The 13,077-nt window shown below is 44.9% G+C and overlaps 1 protein-coding gene across 6 annotated transcripts in view; it reads right to left on the bottom strand.

The window, feature by feature from the left end:
* Window positions 1-2,260: 2,260 nt before the first annotated feature.
* Window positions 2,261-13,077, bottom strand: part of garnl3 (GTPase activating Rap/RanGAP domain like 3) — a 183,186-nt gene continuing 172,369 nt past the window's right edge. For all 6 annotated transcript variants that reach the window (XM_042302563.1, XM_042302564.1, XM_042302565.1 and 3 more), the window contains 2 exons: window positions 10,996-11,116; window positions 2,261-4,115 (listed from right to left, as the gene is read on the bottom strand). In XM_042302563.1, the coding sequence (XP_042158497.1) occupies window positions 3,950-4,115; window positions 10,996-11,116 (287 nt within the window). In that variant the 3' untranslated portion in view covers window positions 2,261-3,949. The remainder of the gene's footprint in view (window positions 4,116-10,995; window positions 11,117-13,077) is intronic.

The raw sequence follows: 13,077 nt of genomic DNA, 5'->3' as shown, positions 1-13,077 counted from the left end.
ACCATCTAACCCTCCTACCATCTAACCAAAACCCATCTCTCATCTAACCCTAACCCTCCTACTATCTAACCCGAACCCTCCTACCATCTAACCCATCTACCATCTAACCCTCCTACCATCTAACCATAACCCATCTACCATCTAACCCTCCTACCATCTAACCCATCTACCATCTAACCCTCCTACCATCTAACCAAAGGCCATCTCTCATCTAACGCTAACCCATCTAACCCTAACCCTCCTACCACCTAACCCATCTATCATCTAACCCTAACCCATCTACCATCTAACCCTCCTACCATCTAACCCATCTACCATCTAACCCTCCTACCATCTAACCAAAGGCCATCTCTCATCTAACCCTAACCCATCTAACCCTAACCCTCCTACCACCTAACCCATCTATCATCTAACCCTAACCCATCTACCATCTAACCCTCCTACCATCTAACCCTAACCCTCCTACCACCTAACCCATCTATCATCTAACCCTCATATCATCTAACCCTAACCCATCTACCATCTAACCCTAACCCTCCTACCACCTAACCCATCTATCATCTAACCCTCGTATCATCTAACCCTAACCCTCCTACCATCTAACCATAACCCATCTAACCCATCTACCATCTAACCCTCCTACCACCTAACCCATCTACAGTGCCTTGCGAAAGTATTCGGCCCCCTTGAACTTTGCGACCTTTTGCCACATTTCAGGCTTCAAACATAAAGATATAAAACTGTAGTTTTTTGTGAAGAATCAACAACCAGTGGGACACAATCATGAAGTGGAACGACATTTATTGGATATTTCAAACTTTTTTAACAAACCAAAAACTGAAAAATTGGGCGTGCAAAATTATTCAGCCCCTTTAAGTTAATACTTTGTAGCGCCACCTTTTGCTGCGATTACAGCTGTAAGTCGCTTGGGGTATGTCTCTATCAGTTTTGCACATCGAGAGACTGAAATTCTTTCCCATTGCAAAACAGCTCGAGCTCAGTGAGGTTGGATGGATGGAGAGCATTTGTGAACAGCAGTTTTCAGTTCTTTCCACAGATTCTCGTTTGGATTCAGGTCTGGACTTTGACTTGGCCATTCTAACACCTGGATATGTTTATTTTTGAACCATTCCATTGTAGATTTTGCTTTATGTTTTGGATCATTGTCTTGTTGGAAGACAAATCTCCGTCCCAGTCTCAGGTCTTTTGCAGACTCCATCAGGTTTTCTTCCAGAATGGTCCTGTATTTGGCTCCATCCATCTTCCCATCAATTTTAACCATCTTCCCTGTCCCTGCTGAAGAAAAGCAGGCCCAAACCATGATGCTGCCACCACCATGTTTGACAGTGGGGATGGTGTGGTCAGGGTGATGAGCTGTGTTGCTTTTACGCCAAACATAACGTTTTGCATTGTTGCCAAAAAGTTCAATTTTGGTTTCATCTGACCAGAGCACCTTCTTCCACATGTTTGGCGTGTCTCCCAGGTGGCTTGTGGCAAACTTTTTATGGATATCTTTAAGAAATGTCTTTCTTCTTGCCACTCTTCCATAAAGGCCAGATTTGTGCAATATACGACTGATTGTTGTCCTATGGACAGAGTCTCCCACCTCAGCTGTAGATCTCTGCAGTTCATCCAGAGTGATCATGGGCCTCTTGGCTGCATCTCTGATCAGTCTTCTCCTTGTATGAGCTGAAAGTTTAGAGGGACGGCCAGGTCTTGGTAGATTTGCAGTGGTCTGATACTCCTTCCATTTCAATATTATCGCTTGCACAGTGCTCCTTGGGATGTTTAAAGCTTGGGAAATATTTTTGTATCCAAATCCGGCTTTAAACTTCTTCACAACAGTATCTCGGACCTGCCTGGTGTGTTCCTTGTTCTTCATGATGCTCTCTGCGCTTTTAACGGACCTCTGAGACTATCACAGTGCAGGTGCATTTATACGGAGACTTGATTACACACAGGTGGATTGTATTTATCATCATTAGTAATTTAGGTCAACATTGGATCATTCAGAGATCCTCACTGAACTTCTGGAGAGAGTTTGCTGCACTGAAAGTAAAGGGGCTGAATAATTTTGCACGCCCAATTTTTCAGTTTTTGATTTGTTTGAAATATCCAATGAATGTCGTTCCACTTCATGATTGTGTCCTACTTGTTGTTGATTCTTCACAAAAAAATACAGTTTTATATCTTTATGTTTGAAGCCTGAAATGTGGCAAAAGGTCGCAAAGTTCAAGGGGGGCGAATACTTTCGCAAGGCACTGTACCATCTAACCCTCCTATCACCTAACCCTAACCCTAACCCATCTACCATCTAACCCTCCTATCATCTAAACCTAACCCATCTACCATCTAACCCTAACCAATCTACCATCTAAATGGACTCTCATCCACTATGTCTATGTCCTAAAAGCCACCCTATTCCCTATATAATGACCTACTTTTGATCAGCGCTCTATGGGCCCTGGTTAAAAGTTTGGATGCAACCTATGACCGACTACATTACCTCAAGCCATCACTCCTAAAAGGAAGTAGTTGGCTACTTGATATATTCTCCAACCCGACTAACAAGAGAATCAAGCTGATAGAGGTCCCAAGTAGACAATAGCGGCCTAACACCAGACAGACCATGTCCACTGGGCACAGACATCAATTCAACGTCTATTCAATGTTGGTTCAATGTTATTTCATTGAAATGACGTTGAAACAATGTTGATTCAGCCAGTGAGTGCCCGGTGGATTGTGTCAGATACTGCAGCCGAACCCACTAGAAAGCCGATGAGCTAACTGCCCGCTGGCTATGACAATGGTGGGCCACTTATAGGCCACAGTAAGCTTACTGTCAGGGAAGGTTGTAGTCTGTGTATAAAAGACTATATGCGTTTTTATTCTGTGAGTACCTGGACTGAGGGATTCTCAGGGATAGCCAGAAACAGGACAGTAGTAGCAAAGGCATGGCATGCAAGTGCTTTTAGAAACCCTAGAGGGGGGTGTGTGTGTGTGACTCTATGATGATTGAACCTAGCTCACAGACTCACTGTAAGATGGTATCTACAGAGGGATACATGACTAAGACCGCTACTGTCAGAGTCCAGCCAATCAAAGGAGAGGTGGCTGATGGGAGTTGTGGTTTTGGTGTAGGATGTGGCGAATTGGCACTTGTGGGAGACTCTGCCTCCAGTCCAGCCCTGTCTACCTGCATACTGTGAGTTGGAAAGGAAACAGAACAAGACTGACAGACATGGAGAGCATAAAACATCTTACATTTACTAAATATGTGAATAAAATGTGTATTATAATATATCTATAAAGGCATACATGTCTGTCAGTGTGTATGCATCTTAATGTATAAATAGATGTATACATACATATATTATACTACAGTTGAAAGTGGAATAGGAAATAATCATATAATATGCAACAAATGGTAAGCCAAAGGAACTTCACGAGGGTGTCGGTTCCAACACAGATTTTTCTTCGTGCCTTGTGCGTAGATTTACATTCAGTTTTGGTTTATTGATGAAAACCTTCGCCGTATAATGACCTCTGAACTCTGAACTAACCACACCACCTCAAATGACCTCCTCGTTTTCTTTGGGTTACTCGCTGTGGTGCAACACACACACACGCATTCCTCTTCTACACACCACGTTTGAGGATGAAGACCCAGACCACAGAGATAAAAACTAAACAGAAATCAACAACCTACAAATAAAATGACCGAAAGGATGAGAGAAGACGTGGATGAGGAGGAGCAGAGAAGAGGGAGATGATGAGGAAAGGAGGAGGAGAGAAGAGGGGGATGAGGAGGAAAGGAGGAGGAGAGAAGAGGTGGATGAGGAGGAAAGGAGGAGGAGAGAAGAGGGATGAGGAGGAAAGGAGGAGCAGAGAAGAGGGGGATGAGGAAAGGAGGAGGAGGGCAGAAAATAAGTGCATGATGGGATTGTCTTCACTTTAGGTCCAGGATGTCTTCTTCGAAAGAGGTGGGGAGGGTGAAGGGGCTGGCCAATGGCGGGCTCTCCTCTCTAAGCACCACTTTCTCTGGCTCCGCCTCCGAGCTGGACGAGCAGTGCCGTTGGATGTCCGAGTCCGTGTCGGCCGACTCCGAGCCCACTCTGATAGGACACACAGCATGCCCATCAGTTTGAATCACTACATCATAACGTTTTACACTCATATCATTTGAACATTGGGGAACCGCCAGGGCCCTCTACACCTTCAGAGAGGGCCTAAGGATAGATACAAATCTGTATATATTTTTATATTAATATAATCTGTAATTGTGTTTTCATTGATTTAATATTTTTTTGTCTTAATTGTAATGATCTTCCTATTGTTTTGGAAAAAGAAGGGTTAATATCCAAGAGAAAAAAATATCCAATCAGAATTTTTCTTTGGTAGTCTGTTGGTAGAAATAATCTAGCTGGGCTCAACGCTCATTGGCTAGGCCCTCGGGCTTTGACTAGAAGGCACCAGCCAACGTCATTGACATTGACTTCAATTAAAGCAGCATTTTGGAATGACAGTAGATTCAACCAATCACAAATTGTCTTGTAATAGGTGGGACAATTTAACGATTCTTCAAGGCTCTTTAGAGAGCCTAATTATACATCACTAATTCAGAGCCTTATCTTGTTTTCTCACGCTTGAGCCTAGCTAGCTGGCTAGCTTTTTGCAGTGAGTGTATGTAACGATGGCAACTGCAGAGAGAGTAATCGAGGACTATGTGGTGGCTAAATTGTTAGCATCGCCCTTTTCAAGACTAACTTTTAATGAAAAGTTAAATCTTCTACAGACCGATAGACCAACTTCTGCACTGCCTGATTTGGTGCAACGAGGAAAGAGTTTTAAAAGGCATTTTCAAGTTAATAATTATGAGTGCTATCCGTGGATTACCAGCTGTGAGCTGACAAAAAAAGCTTTACAGTTGGAATTGCCTACTCTTCAATACCGATAATAACTGGTTTCAAAGATTTTGCCTGTTTGACAAAGTCAGCACTTTGGCACACGACCTCTGCAACAACACAGAGAGGGGATTCCATCTACGAGGACACTGTGAGTGAGACCGGAGTACCAAGGGGGCGCAGGACCTCTGCAACAACACAGAGAGGGGATACCATCTACGAGGACACTGTGAGTGAGACCGGAGTACCAAGGGGGCGCAGGACCTCTGCAACAACACAGAGAGGGGATACCATCTACGAGGACACTGTGAGTGAGACCGGAGTACCAAGGGGGCGCAGGACCTCTGCAACAACACAGAGAGGGGATACCATCTACGAGGACACTGTGAGTGAGACCTGAGTACCAAGGGGGCGCAGGACCTCTGCAACAACACAGAGAGGGGATACCATCTACGAGGACACTGTGAGTGAGACCGGAGTACCAAGGGGGCGCAGGACCTCTGCAACAACACAGAGAGGGGATACCATCTACGAGGACACTGTGAGTGAGACCGGAGTACCAAGGGGGCGCAGGACCTCTGCAACAACACAGAGAGGGGATACCATCTACGAGGACACTGTGAGTGAGACCGGAGTACCAAGGGGGCGCATGACCTCTGCAACAACACAGAGAGGGGATACCATCTACGAGGACACTGTGAGTGAGACCGGAGTACCAAGGGGGCGCAGGACTTCTGCAACAACACAGAGAGGGGATACCATCTACGAGGACACTGTGAGTGAGACCGGAGTACCAAGGGGGCGCAGGACCTCTGCAACAACACAGAGAGGGGATACCATCTACGAGGACACTGTGAGTGAGACCGGAGTACCAAGGGGGCGCAGGACCTCTGCAACAACACAGAGAGGGGATACCATCTACGAGGACACTGTGAGTGAGACCGGAGTACCAAGGGGGCGCAGGACCTCTGCAACAACACAGAGAGGGGATACCATCTACGAGGACACTGTGAGTGAGACCGGAGTACCAAGGGGGCGCATGACCTCTGCAACAACACAGAGAGGGGATACCATCTACGAGGACACTGTGAGTGAGACCGGAGTACCAAGGGGGCGCAGGACTTCTGCAACAACACAGAGAGGGGATACCATCTACGAGGACACTGTGAGTGAGACCGGAGTACCAAGGGGGCGCAGGACACATATGCAAGGAGACGTTCACGGCCAGTACCAACAGCTACACAGTACGATCATCAACAACATTGTCACTCAGCTAAGAAACAGGCTCAATGACCATGAAAGGCTCATGTTCTTTGCCCTCCTTGACCCACAAATGTTCCCAATATATAGGGAAACGCCAAGCTTTCCAAATGCTGCGTTCTCAAGTCTCGAGGAAAGTTATGGCCCTCATTTTGATTTGCCGCGGCTTAAAACAGAACTCACCGTTATGTACTCAATGTCTGACTTCAAGGGTAAGAGCCCGGCTGATCTGCTCCACTTTCTCCAGCAGAAGAGACTAATTGATTGTATGCACCAACTGTATCTGTTTACCTGTCTAGTTTTGACCATTCCAGTGTCCCCTACATCAGTAGAAAGAACATATTCCAGGAACACCACTGGACAGGCCCGACTGTCAGCCCTGGCTTTGATCTCAATCGATAAAGAACTTATTTCGGATTTAACCCTTTCATGCGTGAGTTCCAAATATCTCTAACGGTCACCCCAGCGTGAGTTTTTTTATGCACGTGATGTTAGAACGTTCTCTCCATTCCAGAGTGTGATTGATACGTAACAGTACATTTAATCGGCGCTGCCCTCAAACCAAAGCACGCAGCCTGTTTTTATTTGTCAATTTTAAATTATTTTCTAATAAGTTTTTTTATTTCTAATAACAGTTTGAAATGAGGTGTGTTCTGCCTCATTCATTCACATACAAGTAGTCATTTTTACTTTTGCGGACCAATGATTTTTTTTGTCATTTCTGACCCGGACAAAATTCCCCAAACACTTCTCAATTGTTTGTGCAGTTCAAGTCTGCAGACATTTGCTCATCTGCCGTCCTGCACACACGTGTTCATGGTTTCCACCTGTCGCCTGCATCGCAATCAAAGTTGTTTTCGTTACCAATAATAACTTTGGAAATGTGTGCGTTTCTATCAAAGTGCCTTATTACGTTATAATAGTTTCTGCATGTTGTTTCTACTGTAGCATAATATTTTGGGTATATTCCTTATAACCGTGGACACGCAATGTAACGTTACTCATTTCATAACATTTATGGTGTTATACTCAATGATTAGGTAGCTAGCTACATTATTCTATTAGCTCTGGAAAACAATGCTAATTGCGTCAGGGAAGTATTAGCATGTGTTGTATTTTGAAGCTACCCTGGCTTTATGACTCCCAAGTGGCACAGCGTCTCCGTGCTAGAGGCGTCACTACAGACACCCATCTTCAAATCCCGACTGCATTTCTATCAAAGTAAGTGCCTTATTACGTTATAATAGTTTCTGTGTGTCGTGTTATACTGTGTCTACTGTAGCTCACTGTGTGTATGGAACATAATATATTTGTGTATATTCCTTATAACCGCGGACACGCTAGGTAACGTTACTCACCTTTTATGGTGTTATATTAAATTGTGCTTATGTAGCTAGTTACATTCTTCTATTAGCTCTGTAAAACAATGCTAAATGCATCAGAAGAAGATGTTGTATTTTGACGCTACCCTGGAAAAATTTAGAAATATCTTATACCACTTGGTCATTTTCTGAGTGCATTCCCCAAAGCTGTTTATCATGTCAGCCTTATCCACTATCCCCATTTTGAGGTTATAGTCAAGCACGCAGTCTGGTTTGATGCTTCTCTGTCTGGTTTGTTTCTCTCTCCCGTCAGGTGGCCCAACTTCCCTGTGGCTGACATGGTTGCTGTATGGACAGAGGAGAGGACATGGACGTCTCGTTTGTCATGGAACTTTACTGCCAGCTGTTAACATTTTTTATTTTGTATAACGGGTCATTTAGGATGGCAGTAGCGTTGTTGATGAAATGCAGTCATAGCAGCAGAACTAGAAAAGAGGGTGGCAAAGAAGGGAGTTGCAAACATAGGATCTCTGCCCCAGTGTTCTCTTATGGAGTTCCTCTTTACGGTCACCAGAAATGTATACATTTCACTAATTGTGGCTGCTGCTGCCCCCACCCCCCCACTCCAGACTGGGACTCATCAACACAAACAGCAGGGCCAGGAGGGGTGAAATGGCTGGCAGCCTTCCAGCTACCACAGAACTCCTGTACTATCGGTCTGCCTCTGTCACCACCAGCATCTTCGAAGGGAACTGGGACTTTCTCAGTCGACAAGGGATCCTCTGTCACTGTCAGAACCTGATTCCTGACATTCAGACTCATTGTCAGAATTTTTTTAAATCTCCATTTCTGAGTTGTCTCCTTTTGAAAGACATTGCTAATGCTACAGCTTAGCTCATTAGCTACGTACATAACAACACTGAATGGCTCAGAGCGGGAGTGAGAGGTTACGTGATTGACTGCCTGCACGCGCCATTTGTATCAATAAATCACTATCAGAAAATGTTTTGTGTAGTGTTCCTATATTTACTATTTTATTTACGTTTTTCAATTACCGGTGATAAAATCATGCATTCCGATTTTTGCATAGATTGTAAAGGGCACATAGTATTTGTGTAAAATAATGTTTTGAAGGTCGTACTGATTATGAGCTAAGCTAATTCCAGCTATGTGTGTGGAGCCATGTTTGTTGACATACAATGCATTCTGGGTTTCACTTGATCGTCTGTCGGACCAAAGATGCTATAGCAAAATGAGGTAAGAGTTCACAAATTTTTTGAGGACTTCTGGAAATTACTGGTGGGATGTGAACGACAGTAGATGACACCCCTTCAACATGCATACTATAAACAGACCAAACACATCTCGTCTTCTCTTATTATCTTCGGTTTCTGTGAGGAAAAAAATGCATGGCTGCGCGCTGAAACTAATCTTCGGATTACTTTCGATTTCTATAAAGTGTTTTACATAGTTTATTTCGATCAATGGTGAGCTCACCCGTGATGTGATTAATTATACATAGTAATTGCTATTAGCAAATTCATATTGTAGTTTATGTCAGCCTAGAGCTAGAAAATATGACAGCTTGTGTGGGGTCAATCTTTGCTCAGTTAGCGCTAGAACAACTGTAGCCTACATTTTTCCGGTTAGGATGATTGTGTTATGCTATATATACTGTACTTCTGTGAATATCTGAACATTGCATCCCAAAATAAACTGCTCACATTCTGGACATAACTTTGCAAGGACTGTGTTTGTGTAAATAGTTTCTGAAAAAAGTGTGGCCAGCTCAAACGCTGATTGTTGCATCATTCGAAACTGTCCGTTCTAAAGGAGCATTCTAAATGAGTGTTCTAATCACACATGTGTGATCGTACGCTTCAGGGACCACTGTAGAACGATCACACCCGTGTGATGGTACGTGTGAAAGGGTTAAAATCAAAAGACAAGCTATATGAACCTGCCCATTTCATAAAGAAGGACAGGAGAATGAACTTGGTTTTGAAATGATAATCATAATGGTGAGTGGACTTTTTGTTTTGGCAAATGTTTATCTGAAACGACGCAACCGTATTTTCTTGTAACGTGGTTCCTGCTATCGATATTTGCGACCGTTGTGTATGTGTGCAGTGAGCCACAGCCGAGGCGTGGCTTAGGACCGTTGTGTATGTGTGCTGTGAGCCACAGCCGAGGCGTGGCTTAGGACCGTTGTGTACCTGTGCTGTGAGCCACAGCCGAGGCGTGGCTTAGGACCGTTGTGTATGTGTGCTGTGAGCCACAGCCGAGGCGTGGCTTAGGACCGTTGTGTATGTGTGCTGTGAGCCACAGCCGAGGCGTGGCTTAGGACCGTTGTGTACCTGTGCTGTGAGCCACAGCCGAGGCGTGGCTTAGGACCGTTGTGTACCTGTGCTGTGAGCCACAGCCGAGGCGTGGCTTAGGACCGTTGTGTACCTGTGCTGTGAGCCACAGCCGAGGCGTGGCTTAGGACCGTTGTGTATGTGTGCTGTGAGCCACAGCCGAGGCGTGGCTTAGGACCGTTGTGTACCTGTGCTGTGAGCCACAGCCGAGGCATGGCTTAGGACCGTTGTGTACCTGTGCTGTGAGCCACAGCCGAGGCGTGGCTTAGGACCGTTGCGTACCTGTGCTGTGAGCCACAGCCGAGGCGTGGCTTAGGACCGTTGTGTATGTGTGCTGTGAGCCACAGCTGAGGCGTGGCTTAGGACCGTTGCGTACCTGTGCTGTGAGCCACAGGCGAGGCGTGGCTTAGGACCGTTGTGTATGTGTGCTATGAGCCACAGCCAAGGCGTGGCTTAGGACCGTTGTGTACCTGTGCTGTGAGCCACAGCCGAGGCGTGGCTTAGGACTGTTTGACTCTGTCATCTACGAATTGCTTCTCCTACATAGGTCTGCAAAAGAAAGGTCTCAGACATGCTCTGTATACACAGTCATCCGAGTTCTCTATATGTATGACGTCAGATCTTTTCGGCAACTGAGGGCCTAGTTCCAATAGTCATGGTTCGCCACTGCATGGGGCGTGGGGAGGCAAGGAGCCTAGTGGTTAGAGCATTGGACTAGTAACTGAATTGGTTGCAAGATCTAATCCTCGAGCTGACAAGGTAAAAATCTGCCGTTCTGCCCCTGAACAAGGCAGTTAACCCACTGTTCCTAGGCTGTCATTGAAAATAAGAATTTGTTCTTAACTGACTTGCCTAGTAAAATAAAATGAAAATACATTTAAAGTACCCGTATGAGACTTCAAGCCAAATATTCCATTCACAAAAATGAGAAACTTCTAGGTACGTGTGCTTTTCTCACGTTGGCAAATGATCAGCCAAGCCGCGCTTCTTAACACCCGTCCCCTTAACCCGGAAGCCAGCTGCATCAATGTGTCGGAGGAAACACCATTTAACTGACGACCGAAGTCAGCCTGCAGTCCCTCCAAATGTATGACTTCTAATCACTACTGCTATCTAGGTTTTGAGTTGTTGAAGATGATATGGGTCCTTCACCTGTCGCTGCTGGTGGAGGTCAATGTTCGTGCCTTTATCTCTTCCTCAGTGGTCTTCCTGCTCATCTTCCTCTGTTTGCCCGTGCTGCTGTCGGTCTTACTGCTCGGCTCCTCGGTCAAGCCTGGGAAGAACACACAGAATAAGATCATTCAGTAGGGGAATGTCATGCCCACTCAGGAAGAACCGACCTCAACACAACCGCTCAATTAACCACTTAGAAAGGAGGAGCACAAATAGCATTACAATCGCTGGTGGTGCTTAGAATGGTTCTAGTGGGTTACAGTAGATTAGTTTGCTGGGATGGTTCTAGTGGGTTACAGCAGGTTAGCGTGCTGGGATGGTTCTAGTGGGTTACAGTAGATTAGTATGCTGGGATGGTTCTAGTGGGTTACAGTAGATTAGTATGCTGGGATGGTTCTAGTGGGTTACAGTAGATTAGTATGCTGGGATGGTTCTAGTGGGTTACAGTAGATTAGTGTGCTGGGATGGTTCTAGTGGGTTACAGTAGATTAGTATGCTGGGATGGTTCTAGTGGGTTACAGTAGATTAGTATGCTGGGATGGTTCTAGTGGGTTACAGTAGACTAGTATGCTGGGATGGTTCTAGTGGGTTACAGTAGATTAGTGTGCTGGGATGGTTCTAGTGGGTTACAGTAGATTAGTATGCTGGGATGGTTCTAGTGGGTTACAGTAGATTAGTATGCTGGGATGGTTCTAGTGGGTTACAGTAGATTAGTATGCTGGGATGGTTCTAGTGGGTTACAGTAGATTAGCATGCTGGGATGGTTCTAGTAGGTTACAGTAGATTAGTATGCTGGGATGGTTCTAGTGGGTTACAGTAGACTAGTATGCTGGGATGGTTCTAGTGGGTTATAGTAGATTAGTATGCTGGGATGGTTCTAGTGGGTTACAGTAGATTAGTATGCTGGGATGGTTCTAGTGGGTTACAGTAGATTAGTATGCTGGGATGGTTCTAGTGGGTTACAGTAGATTAGTATGCTGGGATGGTTCTAGTAGGTTACAGTAGATTACTTTGCTGGGATGGTTCTAGTGGGTTACAGTAGATTAGTATGCTGGGATGGTTCTAGTAGGTTACAGTAGATTAGTATGCTGGGATGGTTCTAGTAGGTTACAGTAGATTAGTATGCTGGGATGGTTCTAGTGGGTTACAGTAGATTAGTATGCTGGGATGGTTCTAGTAGGTTACAGTAGATTAGTATGCTTGGATGGTTCTAGCGGGTTACAGTAGATTAGTATGCTGGGATGGTTCTAGTGGGTTAGATCAGTTAGTGTGCTTGCAACACAAGGGTTGACGGTTTCATTCCCTCATGGGAAACATATAGTAGATATACTGTATGTGTCGCTGTCACCTGTAGGTGCTTGTAGATGGAAACATAAGCTGTGTTATACAGTTTTTCCAATTGCTAACACACTAAAATGACATGCACAGCACAATTATTTAAACTGACACAGAGAGCAAAACCTTTTCTCAAGTCTCCAAAAGTCTAAACACATTTTCTGCTTTACATACATTTTGCAATTCAAAATGGCACTTTTTAAATGCACTCAACACGGTTCTCTGCATAAGACACAACAATCTGACATAAAGTCACATGTTTGCCATTTCAAAACACTGCCATTCAAAATGACACTACATGAGCTAATTGGCCAATACATGTGCCACTTGGCCAAACACCTCAATGGTTAATTGTTACCACTTCAATCAGGAAGTAAGCACTAGGAAAAGACCACAGGTGAGCACCTTTTGTTTTACAACAACAATGGAAGCCGTTGCAGAGAGAGGAAGAGGGAGGGTGAGAATGAGAAGGGGAGGAAGAGTGAGAGGTAGGTGTAGAGCTGGTAGAGGAGTTCATGGCCAAAGAAGACAACAACTTTCAAATGAAATCAGAGCAACCTTAGTTGATCATGTCATCAACCATGGGCTGACAATGTGAGAGGCTGGACAGAGAGTGCAGCCCAACTTGAGCCGTTTTACTGTCGCCTGTGTCATCCGGACATTTAGACTGGAGTACAGGTATGTAACCAACATTTCTTTCACACTATGTAGTACACCCCATGTCAT

The sequence above is a fragment of the Oncorhynchus tshawytscha genome, linkage group LG20, assembly GCF_018296145.1.
Source record: "Oncorhynchus tshawytscha isolate Ot180627B linkage group LG20, Otsh_v2.0, whole genome shotgun sequence".
NCBI classification, from domain to species: domain Eukaryota; kingdom Metazoa; phylum Chordata; class Actinopteri; order Salmoniformes; family Salmonidae; genus Oncorhynchus; species Oncorhynchus tshawytscha.
Note: the sequence above shows the minus strand (reverse complement) of the source record. Positions and strands in the feature narration are given on the sequence as shown.